This window comes from Athene cunicularia (assembly GCF_003259725.1).
Source record: "Athene cunicularia isolate RWA chromosome 3 unlocalized genomic scaffold, athCun1 chr3_part1, whole genome shotgun sequence".
Taxonomy (NCBI): domain Eukaryota; kingdom Metazoa; phylum Chordata; class Aves; order Strigiformes; family Strigidae; genus Athene; species Athene cunicularia.
Window position 1 is genome coordinate 81,868,278 of NW_020799097.1, and position 24,330 is coordinate 81,892,607.

The 24,330-nt window shown below is 35.5% G+C and overlaps 2 protein-coding genes across 2 annotated transcripts in view; one reads left to right on the plus strand and one right to left on the minus strand.

Moving 5' to 3' along the window:
• The first annotated feature begins 6 nt into the window (after positions 1–6).
• On the plus strand, positions 7–1,828 carry LOC113478158 (cytochrome c oxidase assembly factor 6 homolog). The gene is made up of 2 exons (XM_026845079.1): positions 7–211; positions 1,404–1,828. Exons 1-2 carry the CDS (start codon positions 68–70, stop codon positions 1,497–1,499), a joined length of 240 nt encoding a protein of 79 aa, XP_026700880.1. The 5' UTR covers positions 7–67; the 3' UTR covers positions 1,500–1,828.
• Positions 1,829–2,509: 681 nt separating this feature from the next.
• Positions 2,510–24,330, minus strand: part of TARBP1 (TAR (HIV-1) RNA binding protein 1) — a gene marked incomplete at its 5' end in the record, with an annotated part of 38,657 nt that continues 16,836 nt past the window's right edge. The window contains 17 exons of the mRNA XM_026844582.1: positions 2,510–2,893; positions 4,952–5,088; positions 6,233–6,357; positions 7,323–7,514; positions 7,760–7,931; positions 9,250–9,331; positions 10,259–10,455; positions 11,354–11,440; positions 13,346–13,495; positions 14,028–14,138; positions 15,467–15,587; positions 16,714–16,785; positions 16,907–17,106; positions 20,305–20,493; positions 20,580–20,835; positions 21,527–21,717; positions 23,341–23,502. Of these exons, the coding sequence (XP_026700383.1) occupies positions 2,728–2,893; positions 4,952–5,088; positions 6,233–6,357; positions 7,323–7,514; positions 7,760–7,931; positions 9,250–9,331; positions 10,259–10,455; positions 11,354–11,440; positions 13,346–13,495; positions 14,028–14,138; positions 15,467–15,587; positions 16,714–16,785; positions 16,907–17,106; positions 20,305–20,493; positions 20,580–20,835; positions 21,527–21,717; positions 23,341–23,502 (2,610 nt within the window). The remainder of the gene's footprint in view (positions 2,894–4,951; positions 5,089–6,232; positions 6,358–7,322; positions 7,515–7,759; positions 7,932–9,249; positions 9,332–10,258; positions 10,456–11,353; positions 11,441–13,345; positions 13,496–14,027; positions 14,139–15,466; positions 15,588–16,713; positions 16,786–16,906; positions 17,107–20,304; positions 20,494–20,579; positions 20,836–21,526; positions 21,718–23,340; positions 23,503–24,330) is intronic.

A 24,330-nucleotide genomic window follows, 5' to 3' on the forward strand; every position in this document is an offset into this window, starting at 1 on the left:
GCACGGTGAGGGCTTGGACCGGGGCGCGCTGGAAAAAACACCGTTTGCGTTCAGGTCGGTAGCGAAGATGTCGGCGCCGAATATGGAGGAGAGGAAGGCCTGCTGGGGGGCCCGGGACGAGTTCTGGCAGTGCTTGGATCGTCACGCGGACGACGCCTCCATGTGTGAGAAGCTGCGGCTGTCTTTCGAGTCCCGGTGCCCGCAACAGTGGGTGAGCAGCCGCCCGGGGCTCGGCCTCCCTCCCCGGGGCCCTGCTAAACGAACGGGACGTTTCTTTGCACGTTTGTAACAGCCTCGACGAGGCGTTACGCTCACCTTGTTAATGACAACACCTCCCGCTTCTCGGGCTGCAGAACGCGTGCGATCTTAGGCTTGGGAAACGTAACTTGGTCTGCACTAGGTCTTGCCGGGAAATTAATAAGACTCCTGAGCAGACCACGGACTGGCCCGGGAACTATGGACAGTAATGTAAAATATGTAGTATTAGGGGAAAAAAAAAATCTCAAACTTTAAGACAGATGTTCAACTATGCAAGCATAGAGGCTTATTGTTTGAAAAAAAATCTTCTGAAAGATACTCAGAAGCTTTTAGAAGTGCACAGAAATTAGTTACTGAAGAAAGGCTAATAGGGAAGGGAGGTGACACACAGGGCTTGCGGTTGCATGGCATCTTAAGACTGGCATCTGTTACCTTCTTGTGCATAAAAATACCCTTCTTACAGTATAATTTCACAGTGAACCATCTACTTAGATGTAACTCACTTCATGTTGTACTTTTTAGTTTCCTAAGCTCAAGCTATATTTCTTAACTTTTTTAATAGGCATTGCCCTTTAGTACCATTAGTGCCTGAGGGGCTGAACAGTTTGGACCTAGTAGACTGAAGTCAGTTAAAACAAGTACATTCACTGTTGCTTCATTGATTTACACTTTGAACACTCCAGTTCTGCCATATGCCCTCTCTAGTGATGGTGGTTTCATCTGCCAGTGCATTGTACCATGCACAGCAGTGGCTTTAGGCAATGAATTCAATGGTTACATAGTCTGTGACACCATAGAATAGCTGCTGGATTTATCTTTGTATTACCAATAATCTCTGCATATAGCAGTGAAAACGGCACAGCGATAAACTTCTATTAGGTGTCCATGGAAGTGGTTATGACAGGAAACTGGAATTCACTTTCAAAATTATTAAAACCACCCCCAAAACACAAAAAAACACACATACCTCAGCCCACCTGTAGTCTTCTACTTCAACAGCATGTGAAACTCATAACTACTGTATTCAGTTAAAATCCTCCATAAATTCAGTGATCAAAGATTCTTTATTCCTTATAGTCTTGTGATGCACACAAAGCCCCTTCTGCTGGTTCCTTCTGATGAACATCTTTTCTCTTTTTAAACAGGTTAAACACTTTGATAGAAGAAGAGACTTTTTAAAATATAAAAGAAAGCTTGAAACAGAAGGGTATCATCCTTCAGAAGATGCTGGAAAGTCTTAGGTACTCTGCTTTCAGAATAAATCTAGTGAGAATAACTATGAAAGGAAGAAGCATGAGAAAGCAACTGAAGCTGCTTGAGCTCAAGAACTGGTCACATGAATGTCTCCCTGAAATGCAGGCTGCTGTTCTTGTTGCAAGGTCTCATGTGTCTGCTGAAAAAAAGATTGTCATCAACAGCTTTTTCATGAGTGTAAGTTAAAGAAATAAGGTGCAGAGCTGTTCACTTTTGAATGTATAATTAGTCAAATTGTTTTACAGGAATAAATGATTATTTAATAGTGTAATGTATGTATTCTAAAGAGAACAATAAAACTTTCTCAGTAAGTGAACCAGCTGTGCCTTAAAAAAAAACCCCACCTCCATTCTAACTTCCCCTCTTTGGCAAAAGGGGCTGGTGGTATAATGTAATTTATATCTGTCATTTACAAAGTATTTCAGAGTATTTTAAAATACAGTTTAAGTAAGTTAGACATCAGTTAAAGAAAACAGCAGGCATTAGAAGACCTAATGCATCCTGTGCATTTGATGTAATTTACATATTTTGAATATGCTCATTTTTTATAAGCAGTAGGAATTTTTACAGTAGCAATAACAGTTTTCAATCAGTATCTCTGCTGGAAGTATAGCATTTATCAATCATGGTTCTCACATGGCCTTTTGCATAATTGACTGGTTTTGATTACCATACTGATGCAACTCCATTTAAAGATAGACTGTTTACAGCAGGGTTAGTAAACTTGCCTGTGGAAGGCATTCAAACAAAAGGCAGCATTTAAAGTAATAATGTAAGTGAATTTACCTTGCAAAAAATTTATAATTTAGTATATCTAGATACAGCATTAAATACTTTGGCTACAATAAGTTTTAATCGTTGTTATAGGAAAGCACCACTCCAATTTTAAGCAGGACCATCACAATTGAAGTAACTGCAGTAAAAATCCTATGTTTTGAGGTTAGGATTGTTCACAGTACACTATGCTGATGTTCTAACAGAAAAATCACACACCACATGCAATATAAATAGTATTTATTTCAATGCAACAGTTTTATTTAAGGAGGTAAAGTATTAAGGCATTTAAAAGTCAGTCTGAACATTACAGAGAACAAAACATGCAAAACTTAAGAATACTCATTCACCCTGAGTTTGTATCACATCTATTCAGAATTCCATGTTGTAGCACCATAGGAAGTCACCCAAACGTACTATAAGGCACAAAACTCTTGGCAGTTATTTTTGTTGTTTTTGCTTGATCACTTGTTGCCTTGTGTACTCCCAGATCAGCAGAGCTCCACTTACATGAACATTGAGTGATCGAATAATACCCTGCTGAGGTATTTCCACACAGACATCCAGGTGGTGAATCAGGTTCGCTGGGATTCCTTCATGTTCATTTCTAGTAAAGAAGAAACAGTAACTTGTATCTGAGAAGAGACAAGTGTTTCAGAAAGAAGATGCAAAAATCACAACAGCATCCAAACACCATTTCACAAACGATGCATCTGTCATCAATATAACTGATGAGGACAAGAACTTTTTTTAAAAGCAGTAACACATTACAAAGAAAACATGGGAGACCTGACTAAGCTTTGACGTAGGAAAACTGGCAGAGCACTTTAATTCAGTGGTCCAGCAACAGCTGAACACCCAAAACAAGGACTCCATCTCCGCCTTTATTTTGAAACTATCCATATATAGCAAAATAAACAGCTATAGATTGAATGACCAGGGCATGAAGCTGCTGGCACAGCAGGGATGCTCAACTCTCCACATTCAGTGAGGTCTTCCTATGAGAGAACATCAAGACTGATAGAAGCCTTGAACTATAAACGTTTCACCTTTTCAGAATGAGCACACCAGAAGATATGTTCTGCTGATTAAGGATACCAATTAAACTCAGACACCAGAGTGAAAAGAGCAGGTGTATTTTACTAGTGATAACAGTGTAATACAGAAAACATGCAGTAAGCAAAAGCAGAATAGTGCACTTAAAGCAGCAAAAAGGAAAAAACAGGGTAACGCATTAAATCATTACTACACGAGAGAGAGAGAGAGGAGATTAAGAAAAATACATCACCACTTGCATATATTATCATCATCCAGATCCACAGTCACTGGGGAGCCCCAGTCACAGCGAGGATTTGCAGAGCCTGTCCCAGCAAGTGGGAAATCCTACGCGGTGCCTCCACCCATAGGTGAGGCTGCCAAAGTCACTGTGAGCGGGTCCCACCTTATATACCAGAGATCGAATAGCTGGCACCTTTGAGTGGAAAATTTCTGTTTTCATTATCCTGTTGGATTCCACCCAAAGCCTGGCCAGCGCTCAGGGGGGAAACCAAGGGAGTTTCTAACAAGGCCAGATACGTGGGTTCTCAGCCTTGCACAAGGCTACACAAGGGAAGTTGCATACAGTCTCTCCTCACTACTGACTATATTTTGTCTAAGCTGTCTCTCACTATCAAGTTTACATACTTTATTAATGATTACAGACTAAGCCACTTAGGCTTGGGGCCTGTTGTTCAGGCTTCAGTACTTCAATGCTTTACCACTTTTTACATCAGCATAAGTGTGTTGTTATAACTTATTACAATACCTACTAGCACAATGGTTTTCAGTTATAAAACATACAGGATTCATCTACAGGTCAACTCTGACTTGGGCCAGTTGTCCAAGCCTTAGCACTTCAAGATACCAGAGGTTATCAGTAATTTAAACTATGCTTTTAATTAGAAGAGAACAAGGTGATTATGAGAACTACAGGTACATACAAAAAGGTTTGAAAAGCAAGTATTTCTGCCTGCTTTGTCCTAAAAGGATAGGCAGGGCCTTCCTCCTGGTCTCAATGGCCTTGCAATTCCACTAGCTTTCTGACTTGTAGGCACTTTCCTCTACATTACCTGAAGCAGCCTCCCCTTTGTCACGTCAGGCTTGCCTGATTATTTGAACTGGTTATGGTTTTTCTCTGAAGTCATCCCAGCCTCTGCTTGTACTGCAAAAACTTACTACTTTGTCCTGCGCCTCATCCTTAAAATTTAAAGCATCTCCCAGCTACGCACGCTCCAGTCCTCCTCACCAAGTTAAGTAGGACAAACAATAGGCAGCCCTCCTTGCTGAGCTCACCGCAGCCTACACATACAGGGCCCCACGTTACTAAAGCAAACAGATGGTATCTGTATCACACCTGGAAAATGCAATCCATGCTGTTGCTACCTCCACCCATAAAAAGAGGGGTTATAGTGTATGGATAGGTTAAGTACAAGGAAAAGGATCATTCAGGAGTAGATGTCAAACCCCCTGCTCGTTAACACACACAGCCAAGCTATAATGTTTTCATAATCGCTTCCATTCTAAATCCACCTTTACCAGTGTCACTTGGTTTCCATATGACTGAACGCTGACTAGGAGAAGAGATGGACTGCAAGAGGTAGATTTACAAAGAAGTCTGTGTTCTTACCCCAGCAATAATAGTGACTTCTCTGGGAAGCAATATTCTGTAAGATCAAAACTTTTAGCTGTCTGCTCCACACCAATAATAGTGTAGCCTTCTGTTTTTTTCTGCTGTAAATAATCAACAAGCTGAGATGGCTTCACCTGTCCATCAGTAGAGAGAAAGATACAAATATTTAAATCTTACCATTTGTAAACGTCTGAAGTTACTGTAAAAATCAATTTACTTGGACAGCTTTTGAGATTAATGACGTTTATCCCCAAAGACTCCATCCATATACATAGCTTAACATTTTAAAACCTCTTCAGCAACAGCACAAAAGGTTAAGTAATGCCATAAAAATGCACTCCATGGATACAATGAACAAAGGCTTTTCTATGCTTCTGACAGCTAGAAGCCTTACACCTGAATGTAAAAGAATCAGTCTTACATAGGGACAAGGTGAATAGCTATTATTTAACCTGGCATTCCTTCCCAGAACAATGCAACAGCCAGTACTGAAGCTGTTGCCTTACATGCCTGCATTACAGCTTGTAACAGCTTGCAGTGAAGAATTTCTTAGTTGTCTTCATCCTACTCTCTAAACTGCTTATCTGTATTAAATGCCAATTTCTTCATCCAACAGAAGCTCCATCATCAGTACACTTCTGTACAGAGATTAGGCACAACAAAACGTGTCCATCAACACTCTTTTTTAGGCAAAACACTCTACACCTATCTTGTTCTGAAGAAAAATCATAAGCTGAAAATAAACGGGGGGGGGGGAAATGAAAAATTTGCACTGATTTTTTTCAGATGACTTAAAGCTGATCTTGAAAAACTGATTAGGATAAAATATCAAAAATTCTACCAAATACTAATCACAGGTTGAAACTCTCATTTTTATAAACTAGACAGTAGGTTCTAAAACCTTGGCACAAGCTAGCTTCACGTAAACTCAAATTATCCCCATGAAGTTACCAAAAGCAATGGACCAAGCAAGATAAATGAAGTGTTGTCTGACTTTTACAAATAAACATTTAATTCCAACGCACCACTATAAAGCAGAGTAAGATGTAACAATGACAGCTCACATAATCAAGTTTATCACAGCAGTAAAAAAGTATTTTAAAATTCTTTATGAGGTTGGCCCAAAGTTTATACCAAAATACTCAATCTTAAATCTCAGATAACAGTGGGAGATTCTGTTCAATAAACAGTTAATTTTTGCAAGATAAAAAAAAGACTGAAATAAGTATCTGATGAACTGGAGATGTATACTTTAGCTATTAAAATACTTCCATTCACCTCAACAAGGGGGAGCCACTGCTCTGCAGAAACACTAAGGTGCTGGAACTGCTTATCCTGTATATAATGAAGACTGCCAACAACGAGCGCAGACGCCCCAAATATTTCACTTGTACGACACAAACCTACGAAGAGAAGTAGTCATTTTTTTGTGTAGAAAATAAACACCAAGCAAGAACCTTTTAGCAAGTGAAAAAGGACAAAGAATCTGAAAGAGAAGTGGTTACTTCAGTCCCCTATTTTTAATCAGTTTCAGGTGCTTCTTAGGTCTATTCCTAGCCACCTTGTTCCATATAATTTATCAGAAAAAGAAAAAAAATTTGAAACTTAAAGATAAAAATTAGAAAAGCACTATGTCTGACAATGTCCTTGTACACAAAGTAATGGGTTAGTATACAAGCCTTGGCAGGGATGGACACACACATATGTGCTTAAGCTTTAAATCCAGTACCTGTTTAAAAGAAAGGCTTGAGACAATGACACATCACAGCATTTCAATGCAGACAGCACCAGCTTGTGGGCTTATTTTTCATTAACAGTCTCACTGCAGTTATTTAAACTGCTGACAAGAGCAAGCACAATGCAATAAAGTATTTGCAGGATTTATTTTATCACAGCTTGCACAACTTTTTGAATGAGTACTTAATCAGGACAGGTACTTTCCTGTCCAACAGTCATGAGACACTAGTAGGTCTACAAGATTTGGTTTAACAGTTAAGCAAGTTATTTCCTTTAAGTGCCTAAACAGTTGAAAAACTCAGCTGTAACAAAGAATATAGAGACAGTAAGAAACTAAGGATGATTTGCAGCAAAGTTATATTGAATTAATACATGCTATGTGTAAGTACTTTTTTTTTTCCCCTCTAATTTTCCTAAAAACAATTCTTTAAAATGTAACTAGAGAAGACCCCTTCTCGTAAATCAGGTAGTATTTCTTTTGGTTACCAGTTTTTTTCAGGATAATGATCTATTTCTCTGAGCAGTACTTAAATAATTTTATAATTAGCAACATCAGCTGAAATTCATTTCTATTATCCAAGTGGGCTCTAAGGTTCAAAACAAAAGTTTAAAAATTTGTGATCCACCTTACCTCCTAAATTGGTAGGCTTATCGATAAGTGAAGCCACCACAATCAGTCTGCTGTTTGATTTACCGAGTTTAGCAGCACGATCCTGAAGTACTGTTTCCAGGTCTAAACTAGGAGTACTGTTTTTCCAGGGTATAATCTTTTTCTGAACATCAGTCCATTCTGTCTGGCTATCTGTTTCAGCTGAATTTGAACCTATAAAAACAAACAATAGTCATGTGGATATGCAAGAGCCAGTGAAACTACTGCTTCATTAAAGGAGATTATATCTAAATGGTCATAGTGTAGACACCACTAGTCATCCACTATTATTTTATGGTATATACTCTGCTCACATAGATATAAGTCTACTTCAGCTGAAAAACACAGATATTGAATACAGATGTATGCAGCTACTACATACAAATAATTATATTTACTATAGATTAACTATATTTTACCCATGTCTTGCTGAGACCAGTCACTTGGTTTCAGATCACGAAGTTCCGTTCGAGAATGATACCACTGAAATGCTGGTGAAAAAGGAATGTCGGTGAATCTGTCAAATTTAGAGAGTGAGATCCATTCATCTTCAGCAAGTTCCGAAAGGCGGGGAAGAGTGTAAAATATTGTCTGCAGTGTAACACAGTGTTATTAGCAGAGCACCACTAAAGCAAAACATATCAAATTACCAGAGATGTATTATCGCACATCTTATCTAGCATTCCATGATTTTAATACTTGTTTTTCTTGGTACTTGATAAATAAGTCTCTCAAAATTCATCAGTTTACATATAGTGCTATCCCAGTCTTTTGTAAGCCTAGTCTCTTTCTCCCTCTGATTAGACCTTTTTTAAGGACTGCACTGATCACTGTTCTAAAATTCTAGAATACCAAAGAATTAATGCTGTACTTCTTAGCACGGAGATCTTGTGAAAATGTTTCACATGTAACACTAAAGAGCTTTCAGATGCTCTCACAAACTTTTAGTAAAGAATGTGGATTGATTTAATGTCAAAAGGAACAGTCAAAAGAATTAAAATCTAGTGATAAAATCCAACTCAGCACTACCCATACAGCTAACCACAATTTATCAAGGAGGAACAAAACACACGCCCCAAGGGAAAGGCTGAATAAGATGAAGAGTTTAAAGCCCAGAGATTTTGTTTATCAAAATGCACTCTCAAGATGAAGATAAATATGTGCCCTGAATAAGTTTAAATACTTAGCAACTGTTAGCCTTAATTTGTTGGAGTTTTCTTCTCTTATTCAGGATTGTTACTTCTGAATTTTACTGTGGTGTCTATGATATTTAAGTGTTCACAAAAATAATTCACAGAACATCAGTTAAAGAAAAAAAATCTTTCTCTGAAAGGTGGCACTGTTTGTTCCAGAACTTTCTCATGTTTATTTTGGATTTTCATCTTAATTCCTCTCTCTTTATTTGCACCCTTATTTTTGCCTTCCTTCACTCAGTGTTTATTCAGCTGTTAGTTATTTAAGTTACAGCAAAAAGGATAGCTGAAAAATATGCTCTAGAAGTTATAAATCTGTATCCCATTCACATCAAACAACAATTGAGTTAAGCAACCTCAAGTTACTTCTAAGAACAGGAGATGTCTCAAAAATCCTAACAAACTACATATGATTAAGTAGATGCTCTTCAGTTATTAGCCATGTATATAAAACCTGAATAGCTCCCACACAGATGGGCACATTCATTACACAAATCTCCTCCTAATTGACCTAGGTTTTTAACACCGTATTAATTAGAGAATTAAGGTGCAATCTTAGTCTAAAATCCATCACAATTTAGATGAAGTAATTTTTCAGAGTTTTAAATGAATAATAGTTCATCATTATTCATCCTACATTAGAACATAAAAAGAAAGATAAAAATATAGTTGCAAAACTACAGAAATACAATGATCAGCAACAGTCTCAGACTTACCTCTAAATTATAATCCTCAAGTGGATGAAATGTTGCAAAGAAGAAGTGATCTTGGATTCGCTGCCAGTTCCTTCTAGCATTCCTGCAATTGCAGAAAGTAATGCAAGATGCACAAAAAAGGCATTGTACTGAGGGTTTTTTTTTAAATTGTCAAATTGGAATAAGGCAACCTGACTGTATTTACAAGTAAGAGTATCTAGGCCTCTGAAGGAAATTGAATACTAGCCTGTGGTTCAGTGACAACTTTTAGCTGTCAATAAAAAAAAAAAGGCAGACTCCTCTCTCTTCTGCTTTGTTCTATCCCATGTCCTCAAAGGCCAACTTGGATGATTTAATAGTGACACTGATCAGGGAAATGAATACTAAAGTTCTCAAAAAAAAGCTGCTGTCAGCAGCATTCCCAAGTTTGTTGGCTGACAACAGTCAGAAGGTCTAAGTAATTTTAATTAACTCCTAAAAATGGCTAAAAAACCAAACACACAGATAGTACAAAATTTAACATAAATGTTTTATTTCCAAATCAATAAGCAAAAAATCCATTTCTGTAAAGCTCATTTAATAATCATGCAAAAGTAATTTCCCTATCCATTTTTCTCCCACAAGTTTTTTCAAATATTAACACTGAAAACATTTTCGATTTTTATATTTGAGAATTTACTGGTATCAGGTAGTTTGGAATTATTAATTTTACTGCTTCAAAACCCATCAGGTAAGAAAATTAAGCATTCCTGACTGTCTTTTTGTACCCCACCTCTAAATTATGAGCACCGTTCAAACATGCCTTGATTTTTACTCTTACACTTTCAGACTGTAACAATACACTGAATTATCACCTCATTTTCTTTGCTGATAATTAGATTTCAACTTCCAAGTTTTGGTTTCTTTTTTAACAGAGTTGAAACACCCATAAAACCCCACAGAAATTATCAACTGCTATTTTAGAAAATTAGACTTGCTGCAAATGGCTCTGAAGACCGATGTTAAGCTGCAAGTCAGAAGAGTTACTAACCCTGTGCCGTGCATGTTTTCCACTTGTTGAAGGCTAGATTCAATAACTGGTGTCAGAGCTTCAAATTCTTCCACGTGTAACATTCTACACATACCCCAAATTTTTTTAAGGGCAACTAATGCATAAAGTCGAACACTAAAATTATGATTGAAACACCACTGTAGAACAACTATGAGGGCTTTCTTCAAAGCTGGCTTCTAAAAAAAAAAAAATGAAGATAAAGACGTTTCTTTCATTTAAGTCTTAACATACCATTCAGAAGTAGAAAAGTAAGAGTGGCCCAAGAAACAGTGGCTTCCTCAAAAAAACAGACTTTCAGAAAGTCCAAAGCTTTAACAGTATGTATATGTACAAATACAGGCTTCAGAACACGGTTCAGATTTCCTTTCTTCCTTTTCACTAGGGCACTACAGCCCCACTTACGTTTTGAAAATGTGTTAATTTGCTTTAAAAGATATTATTCTGTATACACAGAAACCTCTATTTACTACCACATATAAAGCTGACTTTTTTAGCACTTAGAAAGCTGATCTTGCAAATGTATGCAAACACTAAAAAAATATCAGCAAATGCCTGGATTGCTACAGATATGAAGTAGTTGATTTAATGTAATATCTGACTGTATTCCATCCTCTATTTTGAAGTTCAGTTAAAAAATTTGAGAATTTCAAATAAAGAATTCTAAATGTAATACGGACTAGCTACTGCCAAAGTACTCCATATTTAAAGGTTATCATTCCACAGAAAGATCCCATTCTTCCAGGTTATCTCTGCCCAATTTCATGCAGATTAAACAAGAGCAGCAAGGAAACCCAGGTGCATCCACACGTTCAGTTAAAACTGGAGTAGCTATTCTAGAAAAACTCAGAGGTAATCAGGCCCTATGTATCCAGAACATATGCCATTTAGCTAATTTTCATAAATTCAGTATGTTACAGGGTAACAAGAAGAGTTAGTGTTTTCCGTGTCAAAGGATACCTTAGTAGGAAGTGTATTACGAAAAGTTTTGCAAATAGACTACAAAAATGGTTTTTATTGTAGAAATCTATATACAGTGCAAGTGAATAAAGAATGAACGCTTTTAGTCAAACTTACTTTCTCTGAGGTATTTTGAAGAATGATGTCAAAGTGTGATAATACTGATAAAAATGTGCAGATGCTTGTTTTAAGCTTTTCTTCATCCTAAAGCAAAAGAGAATATAACAAGAAATATGCACCTATAAAACATTTTTATACCCTAGAAGTTTTCACACCATGTTCTGCAGATGCAATAGTATCAACACTATTAAAAAAACCTCTATGTGTTTCCACAGCAAAATATGCTAACACACCAAGTTCATACTAAGATTTCACTTTTCCTAGTATGTTATTTGCTTTTTACTAACAAATCAATCAGAACAAAGTATACAGCAGTGTAAATGAGCTAAAATTCAATCCAAATTCACTGCATTCCCTCCCCACCCCTGAAAAACCCTACACCCAGTAAAAACCTTGGGGATTCTTTACAATGCTCTCACTTTTCCATGTCATCACGGACATGGGTATTGGACACAGAATGAATGGCCTGGCATCAGCTCACGTACATTCTGTACTGGAAGAAATGAGTTTCCACACTTCTGTTCACCACTTCTGTTTACAGATACAGCTCCTATTCAATCATTCTGCCACAGCATTACACTGGGTGCTCAAGTTCAGCTTATTTTTTCAATGCGATCCTGAAAATCCTTTTCAGAGTCAATGTTTTCCACGATAGCCTCTGAAAATACAATCTGCATTCCTTTTTCATAAATTTACATGTTTTCCGCTTGTTCTGTTTGTCTGAATGGACCCACTGTGATTCAATACATTTGTTACCAGCATGAGATCGCTTTGATCCAATAGCTTATCATCTACTAAAATGACAGCAATTCCAACTGCCTGAGCTCTTGGAAGGAACTCTTAAATAGGAAAAGGCTATATCCCTTACAGCACTTTTCAATTGTTCAGATAGACAACACAAGGCATCTTTATGCAATTAAGAAGTATAAATGGTAAACCAAATTTTTTTTTCCCCTGCGCAGAAAAAAAAAAACCACAAAAAAAAACCCAGAAGTCCCCAAAACCACAGCATGCATCACTAGCAAGCAAAGTTGTCTCAGTTGTCTCTATTAAAAACTTGCCTGTTTTGGGGCAAAAAAAATGTATGTATAGTTTTCCATGGATTTTTTATTTAATTTTAATTCTTGTCTTACTGTTTGGCTTTTAAAAATGCTACGGTATCAACTAGACTATTTGATAATCAAGAAGTCATCTACATTTAACTACTATGAGCGGCGAGCTTCAGCAGAGGCACCACTGCAAATAATGTAGTAAGGTCTTCCTATATGCACAGAGAAGAGGCAAGCATGTATGTTTTCTACTCAGCCCAAATGTACAATGCTTATAAGTTCAAGGATATCAGGACACACAATTACTATTTTCACAGGTCAACTCTTACAGGTAATTACTTAAAGAAGAATCTAAGACAAAAATGAAATGCTAGTAAATCAGTTCTCCTCAGTCAACTTTTTCATAAATTTTGGGTACCATAATTCAAACCCTGCCTCTGGTTTTGAAACCATATTAGAGAACTGCATTGCAAGAGAAGTGATATATTAAAAGCTGCAAACCAAACATGTGTTACACAAATCACGTTCCCACTGACAAACAAGATGCAGATGACAAAAGCTGTGTGTCAAAACCACAGGTGACTTTGTGGTATCTTCCCAAACTCGGAATCTAGGGCATCCATGTGTTCCTGATGGCTCTTACACTGGCAACTGCAAAGAGTACTCTGACTCACTATGCCAGCTCTACTCTGCCCAGAGTAGTAAATTATAAACGGAAATCTCTCAACCAGAGGAATTCACTTGTCTTCAGACACTTCTATATCACAAATTTCTAAATGTCTCAGGCTATAGTTCAGACTCACTTCCAAGTTAAATTGGCTCAACAACCTACTTGATTCTAAAGGAAAACTGGAATACACAGAGAACAAGGTATGACAAGATAAACTGTACCCTCTTTGTTCAAATTACTCTTCAAATGTATGCCAAAGTTCTTACTTACATAGCAAAAGCAATCCCAGAATTTATTAATGAATTGGGGGTATTTATGTAGACTCAAGATAACAATCCATTCTATAAAGTATTTCACAGATGCCTGATTGTTACCAAATCCAGCCTGAAAAACTTTGTCAAGACTTCCACACAAAAAATTCTGAGAAAACAAAATCAAATAATCATTTAGTATATTATTTCTGTGAAGAAAAAAAATTTAAGTAAAAGAACATTCTCAGCTTTATATTAGAAATATTTTAAATACTCAAATGAAAACATTTTAGAATCATCTAATTTCCACATTACACTTTTCAAATATTTTATTATAAAGAAGCATTAGATGAAACAAATTTCTCAATCTTCTGAGTGTTTATAAAATAGCAACATTTTCACTAAATGAAAAGCTTTAAATCAGATAGTCAGTACAGAGTTTTAGCTAGCTTTAATAGGAACAATCTAGTCTCCTATAATTCACAAATCCAAGAACCAGTTTTCAGAGACCTCTAGAAATGCATCATAAATCTGTGACTTCAGACTGAAAGAATGAAACTATACAAAATTTTTACATCAGCCACAGAGATTACATGCCTTTTATACCCTGCTGTAGTTTAACATATGCAGTTCGCATGATGCCAAATTATTCTTGAAAGCAGATATCTATTTATTTAAGAATTCATAGTGAAGAGCAATACCTGGTTAAGCTTCGGAAGAAGAACTAAAAGTGTCTGCCATACCCGGTTTTTAATTCTATGCTGTAAAGAGTTTGCATAATAGCGTGTTCTAGATCTGGATACCAGTTCATCCTAAAAGCAGATCAGAAGATTTATTACCTATTCTTCCTTTAAAACTGAATACATGGAAATATACTTTACTGTACTGAGAAAGTAGTATCTACTGCACAGCTAGTATCAGCATTAGAGTTAGGAAAAATATATTAATTTTATTTATCTAGAATTAAATTTTGAAGCTTGTCCATGAGAAGATGAGTAAGTTGAAAAACAAAAATACAATTCAGCTTAGTACTTTTACTTATGAGCACAAAACATGTTAGGTATTAAGATTCTTCAAACAGCAGAAAGTTGAAGAATTTACAGCATCTACTGTATATGAACAATTAAAATAGTACTACATAAAATGGAGCAGGAAGATTCAAGCTGTCATTTAGTTATATAAGTACTAATGATCCTGAAGAGATGAGTATATAAGTGAAAACATTTCTACTTCAGTGTTTAGTTTTATGTTTAAAAAAACCCCAGGTTTAGTCATGTTATCAATTAGATCAGCTTGTAACCACAGCTCTAATTGAGACATAAATTGATATTCTGCAGTAAGATGTTTTATGTGAAAGGAAATAGATTAAATAAATGGAGCTTGAAATTCATGTTGTTGTATAGCTTAGATTCTTTTCTCTATGTACACTGTTTTCGCCTTCAAAATACATGACACTCAAAACTATTTCCTTAAGTTTTAAAAGATAAAATAATTTGGTGATCCAAGTTAATATTTACTATTAAAATGCAAATACACTTTATTTCTACATGTTTAAGCTTCATATTTAAGCAAGTAAGGAAATCACTTTTAAAGCTCACTTTTCACACTTGGTCCATCTGACAACACAAATATTATCCATTTTTCTCCAGTAGTTAATTGATAGGAGTGAAGGACCACCCATTTCTTGTTCTTCAGACAAAAGCAGAATTCTGTAGTACCAGAATGCATGGGTGATGTCTTAATAGCAGCTGCAGTAGTTTAGCAGTGACTTTACACTACTACCAATACATAAGCAGATATGATAAAAATGAAAATCAGATCCCAACTTTCTCCATTAATTGTCTTTATAAAGGTCTTCTAAGGGGAAAATAGCACTCTCAATTCAAAGAGTAGACAGTCTGCAATTGTTAAAGTGAAATGCGGTGCTTCAAAATGCAGCCTAAAGGAAGACTCTTAATGGAACAATTACTACAATTTGGATTATGTTCCATGAAGTCAGAAAATCTACTAAAAAGAGAGAAATAAACCCGAATGACATTTTTTACTATTTTGGTTTGGCCTATACAAACAACTGTAAATACTTTGCATTCTAGTAATACTACTAACATTACATTTCTATACCATGAGAAATGAAATTTACTTTATCAAGTAGTTTGATGAAAATGTCTTCCATAAATGTCTTATGCAAGATATTTGATCCATCCAGCAAGCACAGAAATTTAATAGCACAAACCCGAACGTAGTGATCATCTCGATTTGCACTGTAAAATATTAATTAAAAAAATAAAAATCAAATTCTACTTGTTCAGACATAAATATAATTCCTGAATTATGAAAAAACCCACCAAACATCATTTTGAACATACAACCATCAAGTTGTCTGTAGTAAGACAATATGCAAATACCCAGAACCAGAATTTTATGAAGTCTGTTCATCACTGCTGATAAAGTAGTGAGTTCCAGATAACCTGCCTCTGCTTCTATCTACAAGTCTTCAATAGCATCTAAGTGCTTAAAATAATTTTCTACAGAAACAGTTGCATCATAAAAAGTTTTTGAAGGTCTGTGCCCATACATGTAATCTTAGAACAACTAATTTATCCTTACAGTTTTGGTCAAAAGTTCCAGTCCAAAACAAGGCTTGATTTGTGTTAGCTACTCAGGGAAACCTGGAATAATTAATGCCATGAGCAGAATTAATTACATAACAGGCAACAAAGAACCACACGGTTGAAGACTGCCAGAACCAGACATTTAAAAACCAAATAGTTTTGGGGAGCAAATACAGTAGTGGTGAACTTTGGCAGCAAATTTTGTTTTAAAAGCTCAGGTTTTATCTGCTACTAACAATTCTCAAAACACTATGTTAGAACTGTTTCTCTGACTTTCTTCCACTGAGCAAAGGTGGGAGTAAAACTACAAGAAAAGTTCAACAATCCAGTAGCCAGTGTCTCTGTTTCAAAAACTGGAGGCAGAGCCTATTGCCAGCATGCAAGCTAAAAAGACCTATAACCAATGTTAGAAAGCCAATCTCCAACTCTGGCCTCCAATGATAAGGTACATCCTAAAAAGTATAACTTTTATGAAGTAAAACAATGAGGAAGTAATTATTTCAGTCCCATTTTTGTTAACAAGTGGGATATATCATCCTGAAAATACTTAGTATTATTCTCTATTTTGTATTTGAATTATGAATATAATGATAGATATTCCTTTTACCAATATTTTTAAAGGTTATGAATATACTCCTTATGGGTCCCTTCAAACTCAAGATATTCTATGGTAAGAAGCTGACTTCAAAAACACCATCTTTCTTATTGTAGCATCAATCTTAACGAAGACAGAATTCACACCAAATATTGTAAGATATAACCTCAAAATCATTACCTTTCTGTAACAACATTTGCTGCACATTTTTCTCCAAGATTTTCTATGAAGGCATGCACATCCTGAATAAGTCTTCACAGATGAAATAAGACAAAGCAACAAAATTAGCAAAGAGCACACAAAACCGGTTTTCAACAGTTATCTCAGTTTAAAACAAAGCACACAATATACAGAACCACAAATTTTTTTGTACCTTTGATCTCTCCTAAATACAGTTCCAAAGACACAAGCCTCAGTGATAAGTTCACAATAATTTCCAGCATTTAAGAAAGTATTTGACAAGGCACTTCTCTCATCAACAGTGGAAAATATCCAAGATTGACAACAATGACTAAGGACTACATTGAAGACCCCAGTCTTTGTAGTGGACATATCTATGAGCTTGAAAATTATCTGAAAAGAAAAAGAAATAACGAGACTGGAAATTTAGTTTTCAGAAGTGCTAGAATTATTAGAATAATATGGTAGTGATACCTATTTTATCAAGTCTGAGCATCTTCTGCATCCTATCTCTGCTCAGGTTAATGCTGTCTTCAATCTATTCACAATTCCCTAATTATAAGGGCTCCTGAATGGGCAACAACTGGCCCAGTACATGCTTATGTTAACAAAAGATAGAACTGACCTTTGCTTAAACAAATACAACACCAGATGCTTTACCTGAATCTCCTGATAACTGGAACAAATGCACCTGGGCTTACTTCATGAGTACAAACCTGGTGTTTTTAAATCAGTCCGTATCAATTTAGAAAAACAAAATAAACGTTAGACAAAATTTCTTCCATAGGGTAGCCATATAACTAATTCCCTTCTTTAATGAGGTTTACATTCACATGGAAGTTAAAGTTCATATCTGAGTTAGTGGAAAAATGTACCATTTACATCTTGTTTGATGACATATTTAAAATATATGAAACAGCTATCTAGAACTTCTCCAAAAGGGAGAAAAACAAAGCAAGAAAAATGGCCCCAAAATTTTCCTTTCCTAGTCCTTTCATTAGGCTAAGCGCAAGAGTAAACTTCAGTTACAAACTAATTTTTTTGTAAGAAATTGCAAGCATTTGGGAGAGGACAGGGAGATTCAGAATGAACAGGTGGGGCTTTAAGTTAGAGCTGTCCATGAGAACGGTTTTCCAGAACGTGACAGCTCTTACAAGACAAAGCTTCTTCTCTTCCCCAGTCCGAAATTATACTTTCGATAATATGACAATTCTTTGACAGTAACTCCATTTTTATAGAGAAGGTTGTTCTGAATTAATAAGGATTAAAGTATCAAGTAGCTCATGAAGAGCTTAAACTAAAATACTGAAGTGTGCTCTGAGGAAACACTTTTTTGAAAAAAACCCACCACCCCAGAAACATTTGGTCTTTTTATAAAGAATTCAAACTTTTCTTTCAGTGCAAAGACGGGTATTGTAACTTTCCTAATAATTCCAAAATTTAAGTATTGTGTTTCACCTGTAAGGAAGCAGCATGATGTGCATTTCTCAATCTTGGAATGTTTTTCAGTTGTTTCATTAGCATAGTTAAGTGTCCAGCACACACAAAAGCAATTTAAGTTCTAGCACAATAAACATTTGAATAATCACAAAGGAAAAGGAAAAGTGCAGCAGAAGAAATGAAGCCTAAGAACACAGTGCTCTGAGCACCTCTACGGAAGCCCTTCTGGATTTTACCATATACCAATATTCTCTTTTTTGGCTCAAAAATATCCCTTTGTTCCATCCCTCTAACTATTATTAAAAAGACAGAGTACGCTGTGGTAGACAAAATTAAAATTATGCTTCTGTGACAAATCAGTATCAGGTGGTTTCATTTTTTCATTCACTTTAGCTTAAACTAGGCAGCCATTGCATAAGGGTTCCGTGGCAACAGAGATTGACGAGGAGTGGGATAAGAATATATGTAAGCAGGCACTTGCTTGGGAACTTTTATCTTTATTTTCTTATGAAGAGGCAGAAGGTGGCTTGACCAGATGCCCTCTGTTGAGTTACAGGAGACCTTCATTAGCTTCTTGGTGCCTGCTGCCATGGTATGTCCCACTGCAGACAATGGGACAGCTGTCACATGGACTAAAACCTCTCAACATTGGCAAAATACACCTTACATAGTACTTAAAGTACTAACAATAAAGTTAAGACAGTAATTATAAGAATTTTTAAAAATTTTAAAATCAAAGAAAACTAAACTGTTTATCAGTTACTACAACACTGAGCATAAAATTATCCATTACAGATACCCATTAAAAGAAAAAGCTAACTGACTCCTAGAGCTGAAGAGGTATTTTACCATCTTTGCATATGTATCTTATTCTGGCTTGGGTCCACATAAAGACTACAAACGTAAAGCGTTATCCACTGTTTAAAATAGATGACAGTAGCATTAATGTGAAGCAAATTTTCAAAAAGAACAAAGAGAAAATAAATGGGATTATATTTTAAGATACTTAAAGTTAATACAGAGATATCACAGCAGCTTTACATAGCTAGGAATTGTCCATTTTTCTGTATTTTATTAAAAAACATTTTGAAGTGTCTGGGCTAAAAATACAGCTGAGGCATTTGCTAATATTTACAGTTATGAGTGTGACACCAGGACAGAGCTACTTATGGTGACTTTAAAGCAAAACTGCAGCCCCTCCTAGTATGATTTTTAAGTTAAGTGCAAAGCAGCCCATGAGACCATAAGTCTAAGCATACATATATACTTGTAATTAATATTTAATGTATTACTACTCTGGTAAAAGTCTTGCTGTCATTGTGGACTGTTCTGCACAAACATTTAATTGCCACTCAGAGGGGAAAAAAAAGAAAAAACCCAAGAAAGATTATTTAGAAAAGAAACAGTAAACAACTTTGCAGTGTATAAAGCCAAGATGAAACAAAATCCCAGTACCCAGTATTGAGCACAGTTACAGTCATCTAAAATGAAAAAAGAACACCATGACATATGGAAGAACTTTTGGAGTACAGGAAGCTGTCTACACCTTACAAAAAAAGAGTAAAAACTAATTTTTCCCTCTTCTTAACTATGAAGGCAGCTCTGCCATGCAGCATCATTATATTAAACACTAAGGTAGCTATAATTATGTTTTCTACATCTGGACCCTGAGAGACAGAAAAGCCTTTGAAGAAGCAATTAAAGTTGGCTTATTGAATAGCATCTACATTCATTTAAGAAAGTATTTTCATAAAGACTAAACTGTTAGAAAAAGGCCTATTTTTTTAGAAAAATAATAGATTGTGACAGTTCAGGTGGCAAATCCTGAACGAAATATTCAAGAGGAAGTACATAATGTAAAAATAAAATAAAAAAATAATAAAAGGTCAAAAAACCCATTTTACTGTATGCAAAAGATACTGAACAGTCTAAAAATCAAATTATTAGTTTTCTGAGTTACAAGAACAAACAATTCATTTGTTTATCCTTGATCTAATTCTCAGATCTTTTGTTTTAACACTCTCAAACTAGTACCTTTTTGAAAGTGAAAAATTCACAACAATAACTGAAGGGAAAAGAAAAAGTAAAATACATTCTTAGATCTAAATAAAATTTATATTCTCTTCCCAAAAAAGAATGCTTAAAACTGACCTCTTTTATTTTGGCATATGCTTGACCCTTTGCACTTGCAGCAACAGCTAGAACTTCACTGTCAAAAAGGAACTGAACAAAAGCTTTCAGATTGGACCAAAATATTAACTGTGTGTTGCTCAAAGAAGATACAATTTTCCAAGCCAAATCAAATGCTTCTATGCAGAGAGACTCCGATGAGTCCAGAAGCTGAAAATAAAAAGAAGAACAAAGTGTTACATTTGAGAAAAAACACTCACAAAACTATTAATATCATGCAGTCATTTTTTTTTTACCTTGGGAACAAGGACCTTCATGCAGTCAAACACAGGTAAAACTTGGTCTGAAGGAAGAATAGTTAGGGCTTCTAATGCAGACTGTAGAATTTTTCTAGACCTTTCAACTGTAGATAATGCCATTTCTGAAGTTTCTTCATACTCTTGAGCAAGCGTTGGAAATGAATTTAAAATGAAACGAAGGCAAATCCACTGGTCATGAACATAACGTGCAACAATTTTCCCCCATCCTTGAGATGTGGCTTCTTCATCTGAGCTGTAAGAAGAATATTATTCTTAATATATATTAATTTATCCTGCACATTCCTACTCTACCAGGAACAGCTTAACTGTATGAACTCATTATACTTCTTCAAGGTGTTAAAATTTTACACAGGTTCAAGGGGAGACTGGACAAGTTCATGGAAGAAAAAAATCGACAAATAAAAGTTTTTTAAACAGAGAAAAATCAGTTGTGGGCTCAGGTAGTCTCTTTAGTCATAAATATCTGGGAGAGTATTCAGTGAAAACATCACTGTATGTTGGCCACTTTTTTTTGTCACTCAAATGTTTGTCTTTTGGCCCTCAGGCTTGCTCTGGGCTTCCCTTCCCCAAGTAAATAATTTCCATATAAACTTGCTTGCGTACATTCTATAGCTTTGTGCAGCGTATATATATTTAAGCTGCCATAAGGATAAGCAATGTTCAAAGCTAGCTCTGGCTTCACAGAACCAGAGGACTGAGCAAAATAACTTTTGGTCTGATCAGTTACAGCTGCTTTAATGTTCCAAAACCTGAATGTTAACACAAAAGAGCAACTGAATTAATAATCTGTGTTCAGAATTCTTCATTTTTATCTTACCAAAAAGTTATCAAAGAAAAGAACAGGAAATGCCAGCATTTTAATCACTGCTCCACACTAATCAAATTTATTCTGGAGAATTACTGAAGCTATACCATAGACATACCTATTTTCTTCAATATAAGATGGCTTCTTTAATACTTCATTGAATTGAGAAAAGGAAATAAATCTCTTCAGAGCATCCACAGAAGGTAGAGATTCAAGGTGCATTTCAGGTTTCCGATCCATTATCTCACAAACTGCTGTAAGTGAAGCCATGCTAGCTACCTTTTTAATTTGCTCTTTAAGCTTCGGCTCCTAATTAAAACCAAATCATACATGAACAAACATGCACCGACTTCTTCAATACAATACAAATAATCTACTGAACATTAAATAATCCTCCTATTAGTATTAGCTCAGACATCGTAAGGTAGCAACTCTGCAACCTTCTACTTCCTTAGTTTCTTACCCTATGCATAACACAGCTCTGTTTGGCTGGCTCAGTGCAATCAATCACAAGCTGCAAGCATTGAAAAAAGTATAAACCTTGCAAATTCAGTCACTTGTTCATTAGGTGTAGGCACCTAACTGGACTATGATGGAACACGTCTATTTTGCCAGGTAGCAGTTTATATATATTGCTGAATAGCAATTTGAAAAAAGATGCGGGTGCACATAGTCAGAAACCCAGTGCAACAAGATAGCTGAAATTCTGAATACCACATGCTAACTGCTCCAAGAGGCTCAGAGGTCACTACACCTACTATGATTATTTTGTGTGATAAATGCAATTGTTCAAAGAGGCATGGAAAAAAAGTCTCAATACAAAAAGTAAGTATATAGTTCCCCAATAGTATTAAAAGCTCAATGTTATTATCTTCAAGTTACTTTCACCTGTCGAGAGCACAGAAGAGATTTTTCTCATCTTTAACTACTCAGCAGTTTTTCTTCTTAAATTGAAGATGTACTATATATGTAATTGAAGAAATCATGACAGTGTAATTCCACTGAATTAAAAATAAGTTGGTAGAAACTCCCAGTGAATGCTGTTTGAACCAGAAAGTGTTTACTTTGAAACAAATGGAATAAAGGGGAAAAAAAAAAAGTCTTGCTCTTTGTTTCCTTAGAAAAGTAAACCTAGCAAATCAAATACATTCTTTTGTACTTATAATCTTGTGTAATGTGTTATAACTGTTCTTGATCAACAATTCAACCCAGAAAATATCAATATACCCAGAATATATCAAAGATTATATTGCCCAACATCTTAATTTAAACGTCCTCCTTTTATAGAAATTATGAATGTTTCTTTACCTTTTGAAAGTATATCTATTTCAGATACACGAGCTTAACACATACAACTACAGGACAATGAACATAAACTATATGAAAAAGCCAAAGCAATGCTGGGTTCTGGACTTTCTTTTTCTCTGTATGTTCCAGCTTGGAAATTCAACAGATCATTAATACAAAAGACATTTTCATTTAACAGTAACTTCCTTGGCAAGAATGGTTTGTATTTGAGGAAGAAAAACTTGAGTACACACAGTCCATTATTACAACTGAAGTTTTACTTTAGCTATGTAGACTTCTGAAAAAATGTAAGAAAACAAGAGTAGCAAAAAATCTTAGCTACGAATATTATACATTAACGTTACACTGCCAACTAAAGCCACATATACATTAGGGAACATATACACATACATATTTACACAAAAACTTTTTATCATTTTATATTATATATAGTTATATTAATATGTATAATAAAATGTATTTATCATATAAATACTTGTACATTAAGTTATATTTATCATATGTTTACATAATTGTTTATATATCTAAAATTATATAAGCTTTACAAATAAAATATTTATTTGCATTAATATTTACCGGGTTACTTTATATTAATATTTATTCTTGTAAGTAATGTTAAATTACCTCTTCACAATTTTTCTCCTGAAGATTATGAATAGAGGCATTTGTCAGGGACAAAATGAAATTCTTGATAGATGGTACTTTCTTCCAGCTGACTTGCAGGCACAAATTCACTATCTCTGGAATTAAAGCTAAGTATAGATCACAGCGATCCAGATCACCAACCTAAAAATGAGGAAACAAAGGTAAACTGAGGCATTAAAAGGAGGAAACAAACTGAAAAGAAAGAAAATACCAACAACAGCAGAAGGAAAATGGCAGCAGTCATTGCAGTTGAACAACCTTTAATTTTGGGTTGTGTTTTGGTTTGGGGGTATTTAAAATTATTTTTTAAATCTTTTCAATTTACAGGTTCTTTTAGTTTTAGGGTTCTGGAGTATGCCTTAGAAGAGACAGTGTGAAATTCTTAAAGAAATCTCTACTTCTTTTAATTGGTAAATTCACCAAACTTCACTTTCTGGGCCCAAAGGAATGCCATGTAAAAACATCTGAGCTAGCCTGAATATCAGAAGCAGTGTTCAAAGCCAACCCAGTTATCAGATCATAGCACAGCACTGCACCCTGTATATACACAACAGTGTGCACTGCACTTCTTCCCCAGCTACACTTTACCTCATGGTTGTATCTTGCTTGTTTTGCTGCTTTTTATTCTCCTCTTGTATTTGCAACTTCTTTTCACATATCATGAAATGCATGTCCATATATAAAGCCATGCACTCAAGGAACCGTGTGAATAAACAACTTTTCCTCTTTAGTTTTGAAAGAAAATATACCTTTGAGTTTCCACTGACTTTCAGATGCCATTTTCCTGATTCAACTCTAACCTTTGATTCAGGACCGCTTTTCATATCAATCTTCCATCACACTCACATCTTGGGGGCTGTTCACTATCAGATTTATTTTCTTTGCATTTCCCTTTCAATGTGTCCATACTGTTTCGGAGAAAGTACCCAAGAACCCCATGCTCCTCTCAAAGTTTCCACCCTTGCAGAA